At 40.3% G+C, this 26,970-nt stretch overlaps 1 protein-coding gene across 1 annotated transcript; it reads right to left on the reverse strand.

Annotated features, from left to right (window-relative positions):
• Positions 1-400: 400 nt before the first annotated feature.
• On the reverse strand, positions 401-26,151 carry IL1RAPL2 (interleukin 1 receptor accessory protein-like 2; the record flags this gene model as incomplete). Its single annotated transcript, XM_010085460.1, has 5 exons — positions 401-1,098; positions 10,495-10,665; positions 14,589-14,732; positions 20,482-20,627; positions 26,022-26,151. Coding segments are annotated over 5 exons (1,289 nt in total), but the record flags the coding sequence as incomplete, so codon positions are not given.
• Between the last annotated feature and the right edge of the window lie 819 nt (positions 26,152-26,970).

Genomic DNA, 26,970 nt, shown 5'->3' on the forward strand with positions numbered 1-26,970 from the left:
ACTGTACTGAAGTCTGTATGAAAAACCCAACAACTTCCATGTATTTCAAATACTATTACTTAAATATGTATGGATGTTAGAGATCATATACAGTGACCTTTTATTCATCCCAGATTGTAAACCTACTGTAAAATGATGGGACGTGTTTCTTCTATCCCCCCTCCTTTTGAAAGAAGCAATAAAACTGTACATTAAAAGACAGTAAGGACATCACCGAGTTACAAAAGAATGCCCCCTTTGTCAATAATTTGTAAACATAAACAAAAAAGTTCAAGTAGAAAAGCAAACAAGTGTGCCGGCTGCTTCGAATGTTTTCTCACCCCATTGGGCTAGGGTAAAGTTCTTTAAAAACGTGTCTTCATGGCGGTCATGAAGCATCTTAAAAAAATCCTGATCTTCACTACCAAATATCACTGGTGAAGCTAAGCTCCTTTGCTGATAAAGGTAGCAATGGGTTGTTCCTGTGAAACTCCTGGGGATCCTTCACGGTATTATTAAGAGGTAGCTGTCCATTTAGGAGTGTCAAAGGTATGTTACAGTATGTGTGATGGTTGCTTATGGAAGCTACTGGCAATGTTGCTGCCGACACATCGTATTCATATCCTCTGCAATAGTGCCTCATTTGCACAGAGTCTGCTTGATGGTAATCAGTTAAGTCAGCCCGAGATTCTACCAGCGTGGCAGAAGTGCCTGTGACAGCAAGAGAGGGTACAGTCTGGAGGTCTCCAAAAAGGCCCTGCTCTGCAGAATCCAGGACCTGATGCCGAGACACCACCTCCTTCTTCTTCCCTGGCATTTCAAAGACTAGGCGCTTCCAAAACTTAGAATTCAGTTTGCTGCTTTTTGGTCCTTTCCACTTGACCACTGAGAGAAGTTTGATGGTGTGCTTTAAAGATTCCACTTCATGATAATTCACTTTTCCTTTTAATTCAGTACACTCAATCAAAATAACTTTGATTTCTCCACTGACTAGCATGTTATGGAGTCTGTTTTCCATCTCAAAAATACTCCATCCTCTCCTGAGAACATAGTCTGGAGTTAACACGATAATGAGTCTTCTGCTTTGTTCAACACATCTTGTGAGATCTTCAATGTAGGCTACAAATTATAGAAAGAGAGAAAGAGTAAAGAATAAAGAAGTCTATTGTATCAAAACATCAGGCTTGCAATCAAGTATAACAAAATCCTACAGCTTACTGATCGACACCATTTAGGACATGGGGCATTTCACAATATACTCAAACAAAAATAGGATTGTGCATCACAACATATTTCTATTTATGGAATACATATAGAAAACTCCTTGATAACACTCTCCATCCTTCACTGTTTTTCCCTGTTCATCTCAACAGAATGACATTTACATAATATCCTCACTGTGCAGATGCATTAGTGACTGAGAAAATATAGGTCAAGATCAATGTAACATTTGTGTAATTTTTAACGCTGGTTACGATTAACATCGCGCTGAGGGAAGCACAGTCTGGGAAGCAGTTCTTGTGTTTCAAACGCAAGGACATGAGGGTGCTGCAGGGTTTATGAACTGTAACTTACAAGTGCCCAAAAAGAAATCAACCCTCATCACATGCAGAACTTGTGCTATTGCATAGAAGCATCACGGTAGCTCTTTCTTTTTTAGCTATTAACCACAAAAGCACAATAACATTCTTTGTGGTCCAATGGTCTGGGTTAATATCACAAACCTGTGCTTCTATGTACCCCAAGGTATTAACAAAAACTTCACAAGTGACAGGAACAAATGGAAAATTTAAATATATTGGAAGTATTTATTTGTTGAGACATCAGTGACAAAGAAAATAGTGTTCTTCTTTTATTCATGCATGCCAGGTAGTTGCAAACAGCGTAAGCAGAAATGCAAGCCCCATCATTAGCTCCATGATGTCAGCTTATTGAACTACAAGATATTCTTGAAGCTGGACTTGGATCCCTGAGTTTCACTTGTCCCAGATATGGTAGGGAAGAGAAGCCAATTACACTGGTCTGACATGGAACATGATGGGAAGGAGATCTACTTACTGACTGGACCCAAAACCCATTCAAATGAACAGATTTCAACAAATTTCAATGGGTTTTGGGTCAAGACCAGAAAAATTAAGTCACTTGAAGAAAAACCACTAAGGTCAGAAAAGTGTTCACTGGTTGCATGGCATTGTGATTGCGAGCTCAGAGGCAGGAGATATATCTTTTTTTTAACTACATGAACCTCTTGACCATGCTACTCAGAATGTGCCGCCTGACAACAGAGGAGAAGCATGTGTTATAAATGAAGACTTAGACACAAGAGCTGCACAGAACAGATCTTTACTCAGCACAGGGCAGGACCTCTCTTACACATGCTGCCCTCCAGCAGGAACAACAATTACAAATAACATCATTAATCAACATCTGTTACTGCAAGACTCATTTTTATAGTCCCAGGCACCATACCACAGCATGCTTATTCACACCACTTCCAGTAAAGTAAATATCTACAAAATAGGCCAACAGGAACATTCTAAAATAGCTTATTTTCATGAAACTGAAGGCATAGTTAGCATCAAATCTGCCTTTACCAACGTTTTATTTCACCACTTAGCAGCAAGAAGAATTTCTTTCACAAATGGAAAAAAGAGGCAATTGCAAACATCCCACAGACACACGAAAATTGAAGACATACACATACATTACAAACGTCTATGCAACAATCCTGACTTCTAGTTAATGTTTCATGACTCTTTAATCATGCAGCATGTACAGATTTTTTTTTTCTTAAAATATCATTTATGAGGAAAACCCCCACATTGCTCTGTGTAAAACAGTTACTCATTAATGAAAAAAATTCAACATTAAAATCCATGGGAGAGGCAGCGGAGAGGGGAGAGAATCAGCAACAATGAGAAAATGATAAGCAGAACTGGTGAAACAAAACTTAAGGAAAGGTAGAAATGTTCAATACAATGGAAAGAGATTATCCCAATGTATCAACAGCTCAGACTCTTCATTTTCTTCCTTTCTTTCTGCTCCCAAAAAGAAAGAATTTAGGTGGGAAGCTTCATCATTACAGGTTGAATCTGCAAGATACAGTAAAACAACAAACTATCATGCATCTTTCCCGAGACATATTCATCCCTCCTTCAAACAACTCAGAACACTGCTATGTACAAGACAGTTCTCTGCAGGACACAGTACTGGTCAGTACCACACATCCAGGTCAGTGCTAAGCACAGCCAGGCATATCCTATACGCATCCAATTAAAAACAAAACAAAACAAAAACAAACAGACCAACAAAATATATTAAAAAAAATCACTTCACTGTCATCTCTTCAAATATCCAGCAGCAATAGTTTCAATGGCAACAACTCAGCAATGATCCATTATACCATCTCCATCAAAAACTCACCAGACTTTGCTTTAGTCAAACAGGGAATGAGGTGGGAAGAAGACAGGAAAAATTCCCTGTTTTCTCAGGTGGATACTTCTCCCCTCTGTGCCTCTCCCATCCTTTGGCATATGCCCACCTTACTTGCTGGGTATTGCAACGAGTTAGAGCTCTTTCTACAGACAACTACACAGCCACCTTCACCAATGACCACGAGGTGCTTCTTCAAATTCCAAGTTTGCAGTGGTTTCACTGGTAGATATGGTAAATGTACAGGGGTCTGTTGGTGCACTGAGGATACAATACACTGTATTATAAGAAACCAGAAAGCCAAATGAAAGGGAAAACACATCTTCCAGCCATCTAGTCCAGAAGTACTTGGTACTCCCAATAGCTTCAGTTTGGGACTACTGCTAAAGGTAGGTGACATCCTCCCTGGAGCACGTGGTTCCATTGGGCACACTCTACAACATGTCCAACGTGCACAGCTTAAACATCTCTGCAAGGAAAAGCATGGGAGGACAGGTTCCTGTCTGTGGAAACTCAAGCTTTATTTTTTCCAGTGGTGCCAGACTGACTGCATAAACCTGTGAGCAGCTACATCACCTGCTCTCCTTTCATGTCAGAATTTGAAACTCCTCAAAATACCGCAGGTTCAGTTGCCTGTCATAAGTGGTTAGTCCATTAGAAGATATTAAATTCAAGCACTCTATTTTGCAAAGGTTGTTTTCACCTTTCCAGTGAGCTAAAAAAGTAATTGTCAGGCAATGGCTCTGTTTCAAGAAAAAAACTGAGCAGGGATTTCAGGAATGACATCACCAACTAGGATCAACTGTAAGATTCCAGACCAACATACTTCCACCAGATAAATATAATTTTGCTGAAACTTCACTTTTGCTGCAGGAGGTGTCAACTTCAATGTCATTTCATTGTGAGGGGAGAAAAAAAATCATCTGGACAAAAGCAGTATGGAATTATTAATTTTTAATTCCCAAAGCCCATATTTTGTCATAAACTAAAATGCAAAAATAAAATGTCAGCATTAGAATTAACCCTCTTGATTTTATTGAAAAAGAACATTTTAAATTTTTGACCCTTCCCCCCCCCTGTCGAAACACCATTTTGCAATCCGACACAAAAACTGTTTTCAAAATGTTAGCATTTCCCATAGGTCAAAAAAATTAGAATTATGAGTAGTTCTGTCAGTAACTTACTTGCAACATGTCCAATGCAATGCCCAAGGAGGTACGGACAGCAACAACTTTTAGACCCATAAACAAGCACAGTTTTTGCCTTTTGGTAATGAAGACAGATCACCTGACAGCAAATATGTGCTCACCAAACACTGTCAACACATAACGACGCTGAACTGTAGTTTGAAGCACTGAAGAAGTCCAAGACATGCATCCTATTTGCAACTAAATCACGCGTAGCTGCCTACTGAATCTTGAATGAGCTACAGTAACCGCAGGCTGGAAGGAAACCCAGACAGCCTAATATGCAAGCAGACTAAGAGCAAGGGAATTAATGAACACCACGGACACAGAGTTGTTTACACAAAGAAACGACTGACTAACCAGATTCAAATGATTTGCAAAAGCAGTTGAGGGAGAGGGAAAGAACACCAGAAATCATACAAAGTCCTACGGATATTTTTGGGAAGCATGGTCTGCAGTACCACAAGGACCAAAGGGTATCTACCATCAACCCCTTCCTGGCACTCTGAAAATAACCAGCCTTTCTGTGTTTGGCAATGTGACTATCACTTGAGAAAGTTGTTTATAGAAGAATATTTCAGTTCTGTTTTCCTAACTAAATAGTCCCCAAACCCAAATTCTGAATACTTTATTATAACAAAAATAATTGCATGTCTTGCTTTTCCTATTCATTAAATATCTGTTGCTTCTGTTAGCTCAGACCAGCACAGCAATGCAGCTGGAACTGCTGAAACACAGAGCAGAGTGCTGGCCACTCCCCAGAGACAGCCTGATCCCAGTATAAGCCGAGGGACTGCTGGTGAGTTCAACCTAATGGAACAAATAACGCAGATCAGCATGACACACTGCCCTCGCAGCACACCGCTCCCTAGCCATTGTCAGACTTTCTGTATTGGATGTGGCAAAGGAAGGAGGGACTAAGGAGCAGGAAAAGATGGTGGCTCTGGGGATGTCTCCTTGCAAACTGGTGTCTGAAGTGGGTGATTTTGGTCAAATTGTTTTGGCAATAGATGTCAGAATCAAAATTCTGGTTGTTTGGAATCAAGCCTTCCAGGGGTCTCTGGAGGTCTCCAGGTCAATACCCCGCCCAAAGCAGGACAAGCTAAGATTGCTCAGGGCCTTGTCCACTACAGTTTTGAAAACCTCCAAGGTTGGAGGTTTCTTCTCAGTGCCTCTGGGTTCTGTTCCAGTGTCTGACCACTCTCACAGTGAGGAAAATTTTCCCAATGTTTAAAAGGAAGTTTCAGTGTTGCAACTCGTACCTGTGGCCTCTTGTTCAACAACCGGGCACCTCTGAGAAGAGCCTGTCTCCATCTTTGCGCATTCCACTGCAAAGACAACAATAAGATTCCTCCTTGGCTTTGTCTTTGTTGGCCTTTTCTTCAAGAAATAAGCTCTTTTGGGCTGCCCTCTGATACTGTGTGCTCCCGCTCCCAGACCGCCTTGGTGGCCTGCAGTGGGCTGTTACGGGGTAGCCAGCCTTTCTGGCCTTTGCTCACACTTCTTCCACTTTCAGCTATCGTTCCTCTGTATCCCTGCTACCCCTGCCTGGCATTAAGTGCAAGATTCATACAGAGTACACAACCAGGGACTTCTGCAAGGAGTTTGTGCAGCTGCGTACTCTATTCCCATTCCACATAAATGGTGTCCCAGACCTAATTAGGGCTCCTTGGGAACCCCAGGCACACAGTCCAACTGGGTTTTCTTCATCAGGGAGCCCAGGATGCTGGAATTCACCAGGCAAAAACCACACAGGTGGGCAGACAAATCTACAAAGTGCCAGAACTGCAATACTGACTGTTGGGTGCTTTTTATCACATGCCTTAGGTGCTCTCCTACTGTGTGGATAACCTCTCATTTTTCAGGTAAAAGCAAAGATTTTTATTCCATCACTGTTGTTCTTTTCAGTGCCTGATCTTTGTACCCTGGGCTGAGCTGGAGCGATTGCTGGTGTTTTTTCAATCTTGTCAAAATCAAATGCACATATGCTTAGAGAGCAACTAGATGATGCTCTAATAGAATTTTACTGCTGGTATTAAAAATCTAACTTGAGATTTTTGACCTCTTCACTTTCAGGGTTTAAAATAATTTGCAGAAACCATGTGAGAAAAATATCTTCCTCTGATGTAGCCCAAATTTCAGAAGAGTCAAGTGCAAATAGATCTTTCTCTCTGTAGACATCATCCTTAGCAAGATAGAAAACGACTCAGGCAAAACCATAAGTATTCCTATTCCCCCCGCCCCAAGTATTCAGTCTCCTCAGGTCTCCTAACACTGAATTATAAAGCTCTCAGGGCTTGAGAGTCTGCTTGCTGTGGGAAAGGGTTTGTTAAAAAAAAAAGCCCTGAAAACTAATAGGGTGGAAGAAAATTATAACTGCTAAGAAACTTTTGTAACAACTGGAACTGTATCTTGGGGATCACAGTCTCCTTATACAGGCTAACATGTTCAATTATGCCTTCGTTACCCAGGCAGAAAGGTATATGTGCTGTCAGCTTTGACAGAATAAAGAACACTCACTCTGTTAAGATCAAAGAATATTTTTTAAAAAATAATAGCTGCTCTAATATTTCCTATACCACGCAACTCAAATCATGGGTTACAAACTTGTTCTTCCTGCTTACACAGCACACTGCATTCCATGTCTCCCTGCTGTGTCACTCCTCTCATCTTCCCACCTGCACGGCCCATGGGCTTCTGCACGAGCAAGAGCAGAGAAGCAGTGGCTGCTTGAGCCCCTTTTCCACCACACCAATTGAGGGAGCCAGGTCCATCTGTGCTGCTTGCAGGCTGCACCAAGAGTCATTGCAAAGGTCCTTGCTGGCCACCGTGTGGTGGGCATCACCCTTGGCATCCTTCATGGTGGTTCGCCCACTAGAACAAAACACTCCACTGGGACAACATTTGTATCTTGGCAGCACACAGAAACCAGCACCTTCAGCAAAACATGACTCGGTCCCATCTGACCTGAACTGTGGATGCCAGGGATTTGCTTCCCAACAGTGAAGAGGCAGCGTCAGTCTCCACAGCCATTACCTCTCTCCTCCAAGGGACAACAGTTGCTCCATAGGCATCCCTGAAACAGACGGTCCTCAGCCCAGAGCCGAAACGCAGAGCTCAGATATGCAGCACGAAAGAGCTCCCTGCGGGGTGTGTGCGTCCCAGCTAAGGCACATGTGGCTGTAATCTCTCCCTCGGCTGCACAGGGACATGCAGAGCCTATCACAGCTTTTTGCGAGAGGTTAGAGATGAACCAGCTGGACAAAAACATAATCAAACTTGTCCCTGAATTTTTCTGAAGTCAGCTTTTTCATTTCTTCAGAGAAGTGTACCAGAAATTTAATGAAATACCATTTAACAAATCTATTTTTTGCTTGCTCTCAAATCCAAGCAGCAGCTGTATGTATTGCTTCGTGTCAGGAAGGAAGCACAATAGTGCACACCCTCCTGTGGCAGCACCTTCAAACTGCAGATATTATATGAAACAACCAGCCTTAAAAACACACCTGATTTGCTGTACTAGTGAAATGGCACACATTTAAGTAAGTACACAATATACAGAAGGAAACACATCAGAAAGGAGAGTGGGAAAGCACTACATCAGGCTGAAAGTCATTTACACCAAAAGAGGAGGGAACACAGTACATGTGAGAAGAGATACTTCTAAAAATAAAACGATAACTGTGATCAACCCCCCATATTTGTATAGAAATCTATAGATTTCTAGAGAGCTCCAGAGAACTATATATTTTGTCATATCTGCCACTTTTTGAGACAGTCACTCTACAATGTTATGTTTACCTCTGAAGTTTCTAGCAGGTCCACACCACATCACGCTGCCTGCTCTCTTCACTAAGCACTGCAAGCCCTTGTAAGACTGGTGAGCGTTAGGCAGAACACAGCCACGTTCCACTTCTCCAGCGCACACGGAGAGCTTACAAACACAGGAGTCTGAGTCCTCCTTCCATCCCCATCACCTCTCCCTCAAAATAAAGTGCTTTCCCCCTATCTTTTTCAAAGCTAAAGCATGCAGCTAAAGCATATAAATCACACTCATTTCGGTTCCACATCTTAATTCTGCATTGTCATTATGTCTGATTAAGCGTTCTTGAAGCTCCATGTGCTAGAATCAGGCCCTTTCATAGCACTGAAGAAGTGAGTTTGAGAGGAAAAAAGAGGTATTAAATCTGTGAATGTTCATAAATGAGAACTGACATTTTCAGGTACCCTGCATTTTCAGGAGAGGTTTGATGAATACCCAAAGTGATGACAAGTATTTGCTGAGTGTCTGGCTGACAAAAATAGACAAAACTAAAATATCATACTAGCTGGTACAGCAACTGGAAAGAAGAATCTCATTTCAGATTAATCTGTGCTTCAGTATAGTTATCACTGAAAGGCTGGCTTTACACTCTTTAATTCACTTATATAATTGCTATGTATAACTGCTATATTGTAGGATATGAAACAACTATTTATGACAATTCTGTGATTTTTAACACAAAAAGAAGTATTTTCCCTTACAATATCTAAAAATTCACCTCCTTATACTACCAGAAATAAGAAGGCCAAGTTCCCTTTCTGGAATATGTCACTAGGGGAGTAAAACTCACACCTTGCAGGGGTAGGGCAAAAGGAATGAGGGAAACAGCTCTAACCTAGGAGCTGCAAACATACATGATAAATCCAAGCCACTGCACAGGACTTTGCATGATCTCGGACTAGGCTCTGACTCCTCTTTCCCAATGGTGCAGGATTCAGAGCTCTGCTTCCAACTCCCTCAAATGACAAAGAAGTAGGCTCCAAGTGCTGGCACTGGGGTTTGGCAGCAGCAAAGCAGCAGTTCCCAGTCTTTTGGCAGGCAGGTTGCTATTGCAGCCATGTTCTAGCTGTTTCAAGTTTGGAGACATCTGCTCCAGCACAGCCATTGCTTTGTTTTCTTGTTCATATTTCCTATACAGTAGCATATACAGAGAGAAGTTCATGTTCTCTTTAATATTTTTCATGGAAGAGATTTGCAGACAGAATTAATTAAAAAAAAGCTTATTTTTCAAATAAATGTGATATTAAAGCAAACATACTGTGCATTAAAAATTAATCAACATGATGCATATGATTGATGGTCTTTTTTGACATGTCCAAAACTGAATCTGGAAGAAGAGATGCCACAACTACAGCTAGGAAGGCATTAACTGTTGGTACAGACATCCAAAGGTGCTGTTGAATCTTCAGACATGGCAGCAAAACTGATTTGAAGTGGACAACTGTGTCACCTTCAGCATGGAAAACAGCATCAGATCACTGGGCTGTTCACAGTCCTCTGAAGAATTAGTATTACTTACACAATACAAATTACTCACACAATATCAACACTGCTCAGAAATGCAACACTTGGTCAAAACACTAATGAAAAAATTGCACCTATACCAGTAACTGGGAAACCATTGTCGCTATTTATGAGACATCAAAGTTAGAAAAAAAAAACACAAAAGAAAATGGGAAAGATTACTTTTACTTGTAAAACTGTTGTAGACAAACAAAGAATTGCTGGAAAAAATAATAGTCTCATTTTCAATGATAAAACAGAGACTACAAAATCCTTTTTTGGAAGTTTCCTGCTTAGCTACTTGTGTCTGATGTAGAAATTTTGGACTACAGTATTGCTGTAGGAAGGTCCAGCTCCTGCCTCCACTGAAACCAATGGCAGTTCCCTCTGATTTCAGTGGTGCAGGAACAAGCTCCAACCTAGAGCTCAAATTTTCAGTAGAGGGGAAACTTTTCCAATCCTCACAACCACTTCACAAACAGAGGATTCCCATGTCTAGTACTCATTGCACAGTCCAGGCCTTCACGACGCATCAGGGAGAATTCAAAGTGAAAGGTCAGAAATACTTACTTCCACTAGGAATCAGGTCCCTATCCGGAATGAAGAGCTTATATCCATAGTGCTTCTCTAGAACATCTGGCAGAATTTCAAGTGCAAACTGCTCCTCTTCATTATTGTCACAATCTAACGCATCGGGATCCACTTTGGTGTATGAAAGATACGCGTCATATTCCTTGTTGTCTGTAAGAGAACAAATTCATGTTCAGCCTGCTGTTAGCAAGAGCACTATAAAGAATACAGGAAAGTACTAGGAAATTGTATCATTCCTTGAAACAATCAAGCGTTTCCCAACAAAATTGGGACTTTTCACAGGAACACATAATCTGGCTTCCATAGAGAAATTTTTCAGATCCAGACAAAGGATATCCTTTCAGTTTTCTTCTGCACGTTGAGCTAGTTAGTAACTCTGCTTCATGTGGTCAGTGTACACGTTTCAGATCTCAAAAGACTGTGGACAAAATTTTGATACAAATACTAAAGCTGGAACTTGTTATTTCAATCTTTTATGTATTACTAATGGAAATCTTTTGACTCCTATGCCTCAAGAGTGCTATGATTATGCAAAAGTTTTGAGCTGAGAAAGTTTTGGAGCCTGGAAGTTTGGAACATTTTGAGCAAGGAAAACTTCCTTGCACAAGCAGCTGTGAGAAAATACATGACTTAACTCAAACGAATACCGATTATGCAGAAAACAATGACAAATACAAACAGCTCAAAGCAATTTTTTTCAGAAAATCTTGTAGTTTTTAAAACTCATATAATAATTTAAGAGGTCACTTGATCAATGACATTTTAAATACTTGGGGCTCACAGTATATGAGAGAGAAATAACTCCAAGAGCAAACAGGGTTCAGGGGGACGCTTGCCCCTTCATTCTGTCTGCAGCGCAGGGGTAGAGGCAGGCAGTTGGTGACAGAGGGGACATGGGCAATGCCACATGAGGACAACGGGGCTGAAACACAGTGGTTTGGGTAGAAGGGGCAACACACCTCCTCCTCCTTCTGCACAGCACTGGGGCCAGCCTCTAGCTCTCCGCGGGTGAAACACAGAGCTAAGAGCTGGCAAATGTGGCACCACTACCAAGCTTGGGATCCATGCTGGGATCAGACTTAGTGACATCTCTCTTTGCTATTCCTCTGCAGTAATGGAAAATAGTATATTGAAAAAGTCAACCTTCAGCAACTCAGTCTCCAGGGGAGAGCACAGCTGCCATTATTTACAGAAAATGAAAAATCAAACAGTTGATGTTGTGAGGACAAAACTGCACGAACAGAGGATTGCTGAGTACCCATTATCTGTAAAGAATAGTGCACATGAAAGGTAATTAAAGCAGTTAAAAATCATCAGTATATTCTGATAAAAACCAAAATAGCTAATCATACTGCAATACATTCCTCAACGACCTTGAAATGATGGTTACTTTCTTATAATTCTTGACACAAAGCCAGACCCATGAGGGTCAGGGCTACAGACAAAGCATGTGAATAATTACATGTTTGTAAAAGGCAATTTGCCTAGTGTCACCACAGCTGTATGGAAGGATGTTCACCTGGATTGCTGTTATTTCTCTGAAACCTACAGCATACAAAAATAGTTGTTAGGGATGGAAAGATGACAGAAGAACAAACAGCAAAGAAACAAAGGCCAGTGAGCTTTGGAGGCTTGACCAAAACCTGCTGCCCTGTCCCTAATGAAGCCTGCCAAAACCTTTTAAGAGAAGCCAGCCACCAAATGATCCTGCAGGCAAACATCCCTGCAAACATTTGAGAGCTCTGCAAAGGCAGCAAAGCAAACCCTTGAGCACTGCCATGCCTGGTAATGAAGCAGCGTGAAAGCTGTGCACGGACTGTGCGCAAGCAGCCCCTGAGCTTCCCGCGCCTTCCAGCTGCGTGGGTACAACTCTCCAGTCACCTCGTCACAGCACAAGATACAGACAGAACAAGTTCCCCTGGGCTCCTGTGAGTCCGTACAGTTGTGTTACATCTCTACGGTCTCGACTCCCTCTTCACAAGCGTCACATACACAGGACATCGCAGAAGGACCTATCCATGCTCGCCCACCGCTTGCTCTGTGTGCTTTGGGTACAGCACTCTTTGGAGCCATTTTCTAAATGGTTTCCCTTAGTCCTCAGAATAATTTTCTCTAAAAACAATGCTACACACAACACAGGAAGGGAATGCATCCACATTGCTTACATAGGATATTTTTAGAAATAGAAATAATGCAAACCTGTTGAGTTCCAAATCTTCTATTTTAAAGAAATACATGTATAAATGGAAAATGACTCAGCAACTGCATCTATACAGCTGACTGCTCATAGGAGATCTTTATGTTCCCACTATAGCCTACATAAGTAGAAAAAAACATTCCCATATATCCTTTTACTTCAGCAACATTCTGCTTCCATCTTTCATTCTCCAGGATCAGAATGAGACACAAAGCTGCAATAGTTCTGAAATCACGCACTGGAAAATAAAAGGTTGTTTTCAGAATTAACATGCACACAAAATCCCCTGCGTACTCATGGGGCTTCCTCTAAACAACTAGAAAATAATATTGTTTCATAAATTAAAAAGTGATTGAACCAAGGAAGTGACATGAATAAAAATGCATCAGTTTCACACTGAAAACACAAGATAAACGAATCAAAGCAACCTGGAGGAAGTTACCACTTTGGGTCACTTTTTGTTGGTGTGAACCAGGGATGTTATGTTGGTATAATCCCAAGGTGTTAGAGGTAAACTACTTCCAAGTCCCCATAAACTCACCCTTCCCTTTCTTCTAGGCATCAGCATAAATATTGTGCAGTATTGTACGGTATGAAAAAAGCACCATTTTAGGTTTTCCTGCTCACACATGAGGATCAAGAAAGAGGAAGTTTCCTGACCTCTATTCCTGCCATTTATCATTCCACATTCTAAAATCCCCTGGATGTCATTCCACCCATTCTCCAAAACTCCTATGGATTTCATTGTAGTGAAACATTTTCACACCATATCTACCCAGTGTTAAACAGAAACATGTATTATTTTGATAGCAGTAATGCTAACTGCAGCCTATAACAGGCCTGGGCAACTGCACATTGTTTGGGCACAATAAGGGAAACGTGTTCCCTGCTCTTTTTCCAAATACATCATTATTCCTAGATATACCATTCCAGACTGCCTACGTGACTCCTAAGTGCTGAAGTGGGCTACGAAAAGTACCTGTACTTGAATACTGCACTTCAGATCTTTAGCAGATAGTAGTCGTAGGCATATCAAGAACATTAATTATGGTAACACAGACTCTCAAGCCCTGTGAGCTTTTTAATTCAGTGTTAGGAGACCTGAGGAGACTGAATACTTGGGGCGGGGGGGATGTAAGTGTTAAGAATACAATAATAAGATTTAAAGCACTTGGATTTAGTTTACCATGGCTTACTCCAGCTTCACAGGAGTAGGAAAGTTCTATATCCAGGAGCTTCAATTTAAAAATATATGTTTAGTTTTAGGCACTGAACAGAATATATGCTAGTGAGAGGGAAGAGGGAGAAGAACACTGAAGACCAGCCCAGTTTATTCCTAAACAGACTCTCCAGGCAAGATGCACATTTCCACTAAGTTGTTTACAGTGTCCCAATTAACGGAGGTAGCTAGTTAGCCTCAATAACAATCCCTCTCATCGGTTGCTGGAATTGGTTGGAAGCCTGAAGACAACTCAGTGGAGATGTTTAATGAAAAATACCTGGTGTAAGGGCTACCCACAGACAGTATGGATCTCAGAAGTGACCCAGGCATAGGTGGCACCAGGACACATGAGCATGAAGAATTCTCTTGAGGAATCAGTTCACGAATGACATTCAAGCCTCCATAACAGACTCATTAGCAACTCTTCTGACTCCCATTTGCTTATGGCCCAGTGACATTTCAGTGAAAAGACTCACTGATTTCAGGAGGCTTTGGGAGAAAGTCTGAGGGCTTTACACTGTCAGGTACTTAGCAGTTTGAACTTAAACTGGCAGCAAGTAGCTTTTGAGATTCATTTCAATCTAGAAGTTTCACTACTTTGGGTCTCTGAAATATTTCCATTCCATATATTGAGTTTCCTGAGTAACTGCTTACCATCAGCTGCTTCGTCTCCTCCAAAGTTCTGTCGGTAGAACAGCATTAACTCTATGTTGTAGCACTTATAGATGGTCACAAGCAAAATAAGCAGAAGAAGGATGGCTCCCAGTCCTCCAGCAAGCTCTATTTTGTAGATCAAATCTAAAATTAGCAAGGAAAAACAAAAAGGTTATGATCTTTCTGAGTTTTATTTGCTCTAATCCACTGTCCAATTCCACATAAAATTGTGCAGCTTCCAAATATAACCACTGTAACATTAAGGATGCCTAATTTTTTTTGTTCGTTACCTATTACTTAACTATCCCCATTTACTCCATCTACTGCCCATCTGAAATCTCTGTCAGAATTCATTTGAGGCTATAATCATAATTATTCTACAAGGGAATTATGTAGTAATTTTAAAGAAGGATTAATCAACTTTTAATGACCTTATGGAGTTTGAAACGTCTGTATTGGCACAGTACATCAAATGCTGTATGCAGCATGTGAGAACAGGTATACTAGACATACCGTACCCCATTTGGGAGGCTCTAGGCCCCCAGATAATATCAAACTTTGGTTTTATATTTGTGAAACCAGTGAATGAGCTTATGTGAGCTGCCAAGCCAGGACTTCAGCTGAATCACTAAGGAATGAACTGAGCTTCCAGAATGCCCAAGATAACATGAGAAGCCAGGAGCAGACATCAGGCTGCTGAAGAGCCACTTGGAGTTGTGTTGGCTACTAAAGGAGTTCTCACATGTTTGTTTAATACACATTATACTTTAATGGGAACTAGTGCTAGTTAAAACTTCCTACTGCAATGCTTTTGTTAGGAAATATCACAAGCTGTCTGCCTCAAAGAACTTCACAAATTAATCCAAATGCAATCATCCATCTTTTCCAGAGACACAGAAAAGTGAAGCAACATGTTCAAGGTCATTCAGCAAACCAGCGTCAGAATGGGATAAAAGTGCTCTACCTGATGTAAGACACTACCTTTAACCGTATTGTTCTTTAGCCTGAAACATCCTCTGAACCCAATATTGTTCATAATACCACTAGGCATATTACTTATCCGTAAAAGACAAAAGATGACCTCTAACAGCCTATATTAGTTTAGATAAGACGTCATTAAGATACTTGCTGCTGTGATAAATACAACGTGAAGATGTAAAAACTGTAATACAGGCAAGACAAAGTTTTTGTGATCTTTATGCTTCTAAAACTTAGGTCAGAAAAAATTACCAGCATGTCATTTGTGTCATTTTCAAGATAAAAAGTAAATTAGCTGTGTATCTTTTGGGGTTATTCTTGCCTTGCTGTGCCTTGTATTTCAATAATTAACATCAGATGTCAAGCTATTCCCAGTTTACAGTATCTCTGATGTCTGTCTGGTAAGAAGTCAGGGACTAATAGATGGAAAAAGACTATTTTAATAGCTGTTTAATCTCTCTGAGAACACAGGGAATTCATGGGACTTTTATTACACTGCATGATAAAGTTAGCATATGCTCTGGGGATAAATCTGGTCAAATGGAGAACAGAGTTGGTTAAAATCACTTTTCAGGAAAAAAAATATTTTTTTTGTTGTACTGAATCTTTTTTTTTGCTAGGAAAGCGAGATGATGGCAAAGCTGCCAGCTTGGAAGGAGAGAAATGCTGAGCCTTGATCACCTGCAGCCCACAGAGGAGCACAGACTTGTGTTCATTGGCTGGGGGAATGGCAGGATATTGAGCAAAAACACAAACTCCAGCCCAAAAGGCAGAGTGGATCTGCTTTTGCGTGTCCTGCACTTGTCCTACTGCCCCATAAACTCTCCTAAGGTCCAGACACAAGGAGGCAGAAAGCTAAGGCTTTTGGACTCGTAAATTCCATTCCAAGGTGGAGGCAATGGAGAAAAACCCAGAATGTCCCGTTTTCTTGCCTATTCCAGCTCTTATTCTCTGCCTCTGATTAATGCCTCACTCCTCAAGTGGTCCTCACTGAGGTCAATAGGGAAGGCAGCACACCCAACATTAGGAAAGGAGTTGAATTTGGGCTGTGTGCTGTAATAGTGACTGAAAACTAGTAAATAATAGTATTTTGATAGTTTCTAACGTAAAATAATGTAGAGGGACCTAGCCAATATGTACCCCAGAGGGTTATGGTCTTTAAAATAATAAAAGTACTAAAATAAATGAGAGACAAATATATTTTAGAAGACATGTCTTCATTCAGTACTGTATCAGTATCAAAAACCCCCCAAAAGTAGTTTCCTGCATGTCTTGAATAAAGGCAGCCTCCTTGAAATAAATGGTGAGCAAACATCATTATAACATTTACTTTTATCTAAATTCAATGCTTCTTTCCACTAAAAGCACAGCTTGATTTTATTCTGCGGTTTCTGACAAGTTATTCATATTCCAGGACACTTATATTATAGACTATGTGGACTTCAATCACTAAAATACTGGAATGCTTTCATATGCCTTTGAAGGGAATCCTGAACTTTTTCTACAACTAAGGGACAAGTGGCTGTATACTGTGTTTCCCTATAATTTGAGCACCAAACATGCTAGAACAGCGCAGAGAAAAAAAAGGAAACCCAGGATTGTCCAGAACTTATTTTTGAACTACTTGAAAGCAAGTAATCATGTGGTCTTGAATTAAGTCAGTACAGGAGAATGTAACAGCAGACAACGTTATTCAGGTCTCAGGAGCACGCCTGATTCTGTCTTTGGTGTGGTAGCTTTGGGTGTTTGAAACTGGGATTTGGTTCTCTTTCCTTTAAAAAAAAAAAAAATCCTAAATGATGATGCATGCTTTGGGGCTATCAGTACATTGGTGCTGTACAAACAGCACTCCAGCATTCTCCAAAAGCATTTGTAAAGACCATACTGCTAATACAGCAAAAGATGTCAACATATTTTACCTTAAATAGTTGAACAGTTCCTTTTTCTTCCTTAAAGCAAAGCATGTGCTTAAAAATAACCACCTGATGTGAAAACAAGAACTAACTCTAGAAACTCTTATACTACAGCTATAACTTGGATTTGGGTTTAATTCCTGATATTTTTTTTTATCCAAGCCTTCCTAGTTTATGAGAACTCACGGCTTATGCCTTCTTGTGTACACCTGATGGGCTGCAATCACACCTTTGAACAGAGGGAAGACATAAGCTACAGCACCGTGATGGCCTTTCCCAAGTGCTTCGTCACCTGGAGAGCTGCAGCACACTACAGGAGGAAGCCATGATCCCTTCTTTGACACGCACAAGGATGCTGGTTGACAGCTTTCTACCAATCCTGCTCTAAATCTTGTCACAAGTCAGTAAATACAGCAGTATTTCCTGGCTCATGAATACTCTACAGTCAAATCCAAGCTGGAGAAAGCTAGGATAAGAAGAAATTATGTCAAGTTTCAGAAAGGAAAAGTTTGGTCAAGTATTTGTAAGAACATAATAAATAACAATCAGAACAATGGGACAGGCCATAAAAGGACACAGTGAAAATATTGTGGTTGTTTTAAATGACACTTTAATAGCTTGAAAAGCACCTATTGCGAATGCCTGGGGGAATATACGCTTTCTACAGCCACAGTGCAGAGAAATGAAACAGTAGCTGAGAAGTGATCCTTTCCACCTCCAAATTCTGTACTCAGCAGTGCTTCTTCCATAATTTCAGCAGAGCTCTGAAATATCAGCATTTTCTTGTTATAAATAAACCTAGCTTGTTATTCTAATATATGCAACACAGCTGAACATTTGACAGTGTCAACATAGACATACTTACTATGAGTTGTATATTTACGAGGTTCAGTGGATGGAAAGGTAGAATGCTTTTTCCACTAAAGAGGCTAATCCTTCATCATGATGACCAGATTTCTTAACTAAAGTTGTGCCATCCTGACAGTCTAGATGTTCAATTTACATTTGTGTGTGTTCCACACCACAACTGCGGGCCTTTGTTTCTCAGAGTGGTTTGAACCTTCGTTACTGTGTTTTATCCTTATCACTTAGCCTAAAATATAACCTATGTTATGCCCTTCTCTCTGGGAGGACATAAAACTCTCACATACAGAGGAAACTGTGTAAGTAGGACTTGATTCAACTGATTTTAACAGGATTGCATACTGCACTTTCACACATATAACCTGTGGGTCACATAAAAGAATAGAAAGAATAGCACAAGAAGAGGACGTGGACCCAAAAGCTTCCTCTCCCTAGTAGCCCTGTTTTGTCCCAATACTAGCCTCCCCCACCTTTCATTTTATACAGATCATAGCCACGAAACACAGCACTTAGCACCCAGCATGGCTTTAGGTGAACTGATGACTGTGGATGATTTCCAGTACTGCCGTGCCCCGTCTAGAGAGGCCCTGGCTAGCCCTCCTCTTCTTCCACCTGGCTCTTAGCTCAGGTGTCCCATGGTGATGCCTGCCCTAGGCTCAGAGGTCAATCTGCAGCAATCTCAGGTACTAACAGTGTATTTAAACCTTCTCCAAAAGGTGACATTTTTGTAGGATTTTGCTGTGAGTGTGACAATGGAGAGCACTGGTTTTTTTAACTGACGCTAACACTGCAATCCACAATCTGCCGAGGAATAGGTTCTTTGCCTTAGTGATCTGACAGCACATGAAGGACTTGCAGGTGTGCTTTCTGAAAACGTTTCTTCTCCTCTTTTGGTAAGTAATGGCAGAGATCTGGACAATGTATTAACTCTTTAGTCAATCTCCTGTGCTGACGGATCTGTGTTTTCAGGTGTGCCTTCTGAAAATTTATTCTCCTCTTTTGGTAAGTAATGGCAGAGATCTGGACAATGTATTAACTCTTTAGTCAATCTCCTGTGCTGACGGATCTGTGTTTTCACATTATGTCTTTATCCCAAGTGTGTAACCTTCCTTTGCTTTCCCAACAGTTTCTGTCTTATAGCTCTTGGACTACCTAATACACTGTATCTTCAAGAGATCACCATCAAATTTAAATGTCACCCTACTACAAACAGGAGAGGTGATCGAACAAATGACATAAGAACTGTAATGAGATACTGTTAAGGATCGAACAAACGACATAAGAACTGTAATGAGATACTGTTAACACTACTTACGATAGCAACTTCTACAAATAGCAGAGCACAGTAGCGCCTTTTAATCTGGAACATTCAAACCCTAATGGTTTCCTTTCACTACTTATGATAGCGACATCTACAAACAGCAGAGCTCAGTAGCGCCTTTTAATGTGGAACATTCAAACCCTAATGGTTTCCTTTCTGCTACAGATATCTTGTCAGTAGTGGTATTCCCAATTCCAGGTACTGTACCAAGCAAAGCAACCATGATGTTTTCATCCCCAGTGCAGTCAGAAATCAAAACGCATGGCAGCTGTTTAAAGCTTTCAATTTAAACAGCAAAGTCAGGAAGCAGCAAAATATGAGAACATCTGACCTTACTGCTGAGGCACCTGTTCTAAGAAATGCACATTTTAACTCCATCACACAACTGCCTCCGGTCTAGTCAGTCAACCCTGGGTCAAATTCACAGGTTGTTTAGACCAAAATATTTCTACTGATTATATCAGTGCTTTATGGGGACTGTATTCCAGGCAAGGCTGATTCACTAGAGACTAAAGAACAGTTCCTGATTTTTTTGTCCACAAATGGTAAACTGAAGCTGTAACACAAACATTTATGGGGGACTGTATTCCAGGCAAGGGCATCACCTGCAAGGCTGATTCACTAGAGACTAAAGAACAGTTCCTGATTTTTTTGTCCACAAATGGTAAACTGAAGCTGTAACACAAACATACTTCAGCTCCAAGCAGGCACAGAGGAGTCCAGCCTGGCTCAGAGGGGTCAGCAGGACCTTTGCTACTGGCTGATCTGTTGCTGCGGAGGCAGGCGAGAGTACCGGTAATTAAATAAAGAGAATTACCCTTTTTGCGCAGAAGAACACTGGCATGTTTCCGTCCATTTCTGTTTTCCACATGACACGTATAGTTAGCCAGGTCTGCCTCCTCTACAGCATCAAAGATTAATGTCAATTCAACTTCTTTTTCTCCAAGATGTTCTCTGAGGAGTCTGAAAGGAAGGAGACAGTCTTGGTTTGTTCAACTGAATTAATACAGGTGGAAGATTCCCAGAAGAATCTGTCAGCACAAGCTACATAGTAGAAGGAGACTCGAGTTGGACCAAAAAAGGAACTATTTTCACTGTAGACCAAAGGGAGGCAATTGGGCACAAACTAACTAAGTAGAGGGCGGTTTGCACTGGATGAAAACTGCTTCTGGAAAGCTTTAAATATTTTAATAACAACAACAAACTCCAAACTTCTCTATCTGGGGTTTCCAATGTGAATTCACTCTTTCTTATGTACATAATTTCACAGAACAACCATGGAACTCCAAATTCAAAACCAAGTCAGAAGTGAAGTATGAGGGCATTGCATGAGCCAATCAAAGGTGCGAGCCCGAGTCCTATAAACCTCATATTTACAGTAAGGTTTCACACAGCACATGGCCTTTGAAGGCTTGGGTGACCTGACAGAACTCAGAAGATGTACCAAAGCATCCACAACAATCCATCTTCTTTCACTATGGCTGTATAACTTGCAAAAAAACAAGTGGAAAAACATTAGTTTAAGAACAGGCGTGTGCGGTGCATTTGGAAATTTTGATTGAATCGTTTTTGCATATTCACTCTCATTTACTGTGGTTGGTTTTTTTTTTTCTTTTTTTTTTTTTTTTTTGGCCCTGAGTCCAAGTGCTGAAACTAATGCAAGAAAGGCTGAATTTGTATCATTTCTGGCCAGAAAATAAACCTCCCCGGAGAGCTTGATCTGTTTGCAGACTCAAATGAATCTAAATCATTGGGGGTCAGATAAATGAATTCTCATTTGCCTACTAATATTCCATATGTATATATAGCAAAATTATTTTAAACTCAGGAAAGTCTTTCTTCTCTGATAGTAAGCAACATGCTCCACAGTTTTTGGCCTACAAATCACGCTGCAAGGAACAAATAAAATCATTAACAGAGAACATATCTGGGACACTAATCTGGAGCACTCTGTGAATGTTCAGATTGTTGTGTGTTTACTATAATCAGCATATTTTACACAGAAAAAAAATGAAGTCAGATTACAATTAAGATAAAATAAACTATTATTCTGAATCTATTTAAAATAAAACAATCGACCCTTAACCTAAATTTAAATAATACTTGATTAGCTAAAAAGGAGCTTTCATAAAAAAGAATATGCATTTAGACTGAGATTTTTTTTTTACTTATTTTCATGCTAATTGCAATCTTTAGGAAGAGAACTCTTTAGAATGGGATCTATCACGAAAATGCTGACACATACTTAAACATAATGCTGGTAGTGAATTGTAGAAAGCTCTCAGTGGTGTTAAACCTTTCATTCCTGCCTTTTTTTCTTTTAACAGGCACCCTACAGCTAATGATTCATTATCGCCACAGAAATACACAGTTGCTCACCTACATTTTATTTTAATGTGTGCGCAGCCTTTAACTGACTGCATTTTGTAGCTGGTTCAGAGAACACTGAGCACAATATTTTTGGGGAAGAAAAGGTATACAGTATCAAAAAGTATTTGCTGCACACCTGGAAGATGAAGCTCTGCCCCTGCCTGAGTTGGGGGAAACTGCCAGCAACATTGCCAACACATGCCAGCTCCCACAAGTTGAAAAAATAACGGCTCTTTTTTCTGGTTTAGTGAACAAACTGTAAGAGTAATTACATCATTTAATACATAGGTACATCAAGGGTGCTTGACAATTCACAACAAACAAGATGGAGGAAAAGAGAGAGGAGGTGAGTGAAGTAAAAAAATACCCAGTGCTTTCTTTTTGTTCATGCTGAAGCATTTAATTTGATCTGAAACAAAACATCTTGTCTACTGATTATTTTTCAGTTAAGAAAACACAAATTAAAACCAAAACTGTCATTTCAGAATGCAAATGTTTTATTTGAAGAATATCCAATGTTTCTGAACTTTTAAATCTTTTGTCATATTTTTCCAATGCATTTATGTACTAAGTTGAAGACAAAGTTAAAACACTTTTCCCTCGAAACCACATTTTCCTAAAATTTTCAGGCTTTGTACAATCACAGATATAAAGACCATAAGAAAGCTTCATCAGGGTCTCTTTAGAAGACCAAGGCATTAATTCCAAACCTTTACTAACCTGCATGCAAGTTGGGACTTATCAAAAAGGAAACTTCTATTTTTTATACAGTTGAGGATCTGGACTGTGAGCAGGGATATGAACTCTAGTCCCTTCTTTCTAGTCCTTAACAATAGTCTGTAGATGAAAGGACAGATCTGCGTGTACGTAAGAACCTCTCCAAAGAAAAGCAGTTCAACTAACAACATGGCACAGTGATCTTCCCTCTCACTTTACTGCATTGTGTTTCTCATTCTCTGCCCAGAAATTGTCTACTTGAACAGTACAAGCTTTTCAGGAGAGGGCTGTCATTTCCATACTTCTCCGCAAAGTACCCAGCACATTAGCCAGGCAGCGATGGTAATTCTGCCTCCCTCCCTCAGCATCCTCTCCTACCAGAATACAACATCCTCATCTTGTCTGAGCGCTTTGCACCCATCAGTTGACTTCTGTGGGTGAAAAGGCAGAAAGTTAAATTAGTCAGTAGGAAGAAATAAGGCTGCAGTTCAAAATGTCTCCACTTCTTTTCATGCCTCTAAAATGTGTTAAAACTATTTCCACTTTAAAAATGGAGAAGAGAGAGAAAAAAAAGGACAAACATTCTCTACAAGTTGAGCATCACGTGGCACCCGCAAACTGTTCTGCAGTGTTGCCTGAAGAAGACAAAGCAGCAACTCACAGGTAGCTGGGAGAGTAAGATTTATTCCTGAAAATACTTCTTTGCCATGGCAAAAACACTGTTTAAATTTGCTGTGGGCTCCTTTGATAATTAGGTACAACTGACAACTCTGCAGGCAGGCTTAAAGACTCTGATTCCTTCTTTAATAGCCCTGGTTCAACTTACATGACATTTTTATTACCACTGTGAAATACCCAATTGGCAAGCAAAGCCTCTTTCTCCTTTTCCTCCTATGCATGCCTAACATTTGGGGATCTTAATTCAAGGGAAGGCAAGGAGGCAGGTTAGAGAGGGGGTCATTGCCTCTGAGTCCTGCAATGCTGATTAGTTACTTTCTACTATGAGGCTCTGTAGCAAGGTCTAATAAATAATGAGAAGCCCAGAGCTACACATCTATGACTCACAGTGAAATCAGCTTACCAAAAAAACAGTTCCACAGGTTTGATTTTAACAGAAACACTCAAGTCGTGCATCCTTATTCCAGTGCTTTCATAAAAGCAGACTAATTAATTGGTAACAATGCATGCTAGAGGATGCAAACTAGGGATGGATGTTTTGTACTCCCACACTGCATTGATCTGCACACCTGAACTCTCATCATATACATCATACACATCATATTCAGCAAATCCACTGATGCAATGGATGGGTATAGTCCCGGGTAAGGGCAGCACCAAAAAGTCAGAGTGCTACTAAATTTGTGAACTAATTTAAGATAGAGGATGCAGAGTTAAAACGTTAGATATTTGCCAAAGGAACAAGCCATGGAGTATCTTGGTCTGGTTGTAGCGATTCCCAATTATTGTAGTTTCTCAACATGAACAGAAACGTGCTGATAATACCGTATAGAAAGTAAACTGATGGAAAAAGCACCTAACCAGCAAGTTCACCGTGGCTCATCAAATTTGAAACATACATGACATTTTTTGAAACACATCAATAAATATGACTGGGTGGAAGATGTGGGCTGGCTCAGGGCACTGACAGAACAGTTAGTGCTGCTTAGTTTCCCTGAAGCAGCACACCTGTAATGGGACACATGAACAAGAGCTGTTACTGTGACAAAATCATTTGCAAAAAGTTTCTACTGCAGTTGCCATAGCTACTTCTAAATGAAGAAAGGGATGGACTGTGGCACTGCTGGTAATGATGCCTAGGTTTTGGTAAATGTCACGTGTTTAATGCTGGCTGTAATGCACAGGAGATTAGGTACCTGATAAGTAGCTTTATTGAAGAAAAGATTGACTGAACTGTGATGGATCTGTAAACAGAGTCAAAGCACTTTAATGCGGTGAGAAAAGGGAGCTGTCACAAAATTAATTTGAAACATGAATGTGCAATGAGATGGTACAACGAATGACAAATACAGGTTTTTTCAAACTCAGTTTCACTAACAAATGCACACAAAGGAAAAGTTTTGAACTCTGCTAGAACTGGAGAGCTCTTTAAATATAAACCTCAAATCGTCCTTCTGATGCAGAGGAAGAACATAATCAAAATCACTCTGTTCATATATATACACCAGGGAGGACATAATGTTGTTAAAAGCTGAGTACTTGCAATGGCAGAAGTTTCCAATAATTGTATTTTGTTGTCAGAAGCCCAGAAGAGGATTGTACACTTAAACCCATTCTGGCAATATACAATAAATTTAATCTGGATGCAATTACGGTGCAATGTTAGGTCAGTTATTTTATTACATCTTCATAACTAGTGGCCAAATGGCTGAACTTCAAATTATCGATCAAGTAATAAAGCAAAGGAATCTATCTCTGCGTGCTCTCCAAAATTACTTTAATAAGAAACAAACAACTCGGAAATTAGACTAAAAAAATGCGCAATGGAAGTTGCAAAGACTTTGGCTTTTTTATAATCTATATTCATCATGTCTATAGGAGTTGGAACCACCTTGCACATAGTACAACCATAGCCTGGTCTTTGCTCAAAGAGATATTAATCAGGGGATTATTAACTAAGAAAGACAAGAAGATGCTGTTAGATGCAAATTCCATGAAAGCGCATGCGGATACAAGTGTTTGTTTTCTTCAAAGCTGGTACCAGCATCTGGAACAAGCCAAACACAAGTTGGATATCAGACATCCTCACACAGCGACTTCCTTCTCTAGAGGAACAAATGCTGCTCTTTGAAAGCCCCGGTTAAGGCACACTGAGAGCTGTATCACAGGCAGAAAACACGTTCCGTAGAAGCAAAAAAGTATGGTGACTTTGACAGGAGACCATTCATCTTCAAGATTAACACTGATGCTGAAACGAATGTAATCTTGCCAAGGACTGCCACAAGGGGCAGCTGCAGTGGACAGCATCATTTCCATGCAGGGCTAAAATCAGCCCCCAGAACACTCAAGAGATGCTTCAGCTACCATCAAGGGAATTTGAGAACAGATTTTCAGGCACATAGACAGCTACTATGTCTTCAGAGTATATTCGCTAGAAAGGAGACGGAGCAACTCACACTGTGCTGCTTCCAAGTCATTCATCACTCTTTAGACAGAAAACTATTTTCACTTCCAATTAAAAAACTGTTTAAAAAAACCCAACAGGCCTTTGGGACAAACCATGTTTTTAACAGTAACTACTCCAAAAAGTACCTGACTTCGCCTTCTCTAATGTGACCTTCTAATTCTTCTATGAATTTTTCCCCTTTCATCCAGTAGATCATGGGGCCTGATTCTCCGCTGAATCCAAAGAAAGCTTTGCAGGCCACAGTCAGCGGGTTTCCTGAGGATGAGAAGAAAAGAGAGGGTTAGACACTTTGTCATGGCTACTAGTGAGAGAATGATTATGAGAAATCTCAACACCTCAGATAAATCTCTCCATTTAAAATGGGAAGAAAAAAAAACCAGAAATAACTACAAACCACAGGAAAAAGGGTAATAGCTGTGAAATGAAACTCTGAGATTATACATCATTCAATTTTTCTCAGAAAGATACTACATGATCAATGAGAAACAGTGGCAACGTAAGATGATGTCAGATTGGTTGTTAAAAAGAAAGAGATGACTTGTCAGACTCATGGGATCTCTACCAGGATGGGGGAGGGTGCCCTAAGAGGCAGGTAAATCACTGAGATTGCTTACTGCTGCCTACCCACCTGTAAAAATGGTGTAGTCATAATTTCTTCCTTACTTATAAATCAAATGTTAATGAAGTCTTGGTAAGCTATTCAGAGAGCTTTTAAAGATCGCCAAGTAATCCATGATGCCAGTGAGCACCAACAACACTCATGCTCCTATCAACGGGCATTTGGCAAAGAAGCAAACTTCAAAGCATTACTCAGGCAATAGAGTAAAGAACTCTCCCTTTCAGCCCTGCAAAAATACTTCCAAAAGAAAGAAAATAAAACTTGGAAACTAATCAGATTTCTTTTCTTTCCAAGAATTCAGCATTTAGATGGGTTTTTGTTTGACTACAGCTTTATCTGTACTAGCTAGTCCAGGACTGTGCTTACACTGCCAGGACAGATGGTTGTCTGCCTGCAGGAGACAAAAAAGAGAAAGAACAAAAAAAACCCCAAACAAGCCAGGAAATTCAGGAGAA

This window comes from Pterocles gutturalis, unplaced genomic scaffold (genome assembly GCF_000699245.1).
Source record: "Pterocles gutturalis isolate BGI_N339 unplaced genomic scaffold, ASM69924v1 scaffold6495, whole genome shotgun sequence".
NCBI classification, from domain to species: domain Eukaryota; kingdom Metazoa; phylum Chordata; class Aves; order Pterocliformes; family Pteroclidae; genus Pterocles; species Pterocles gutturalis.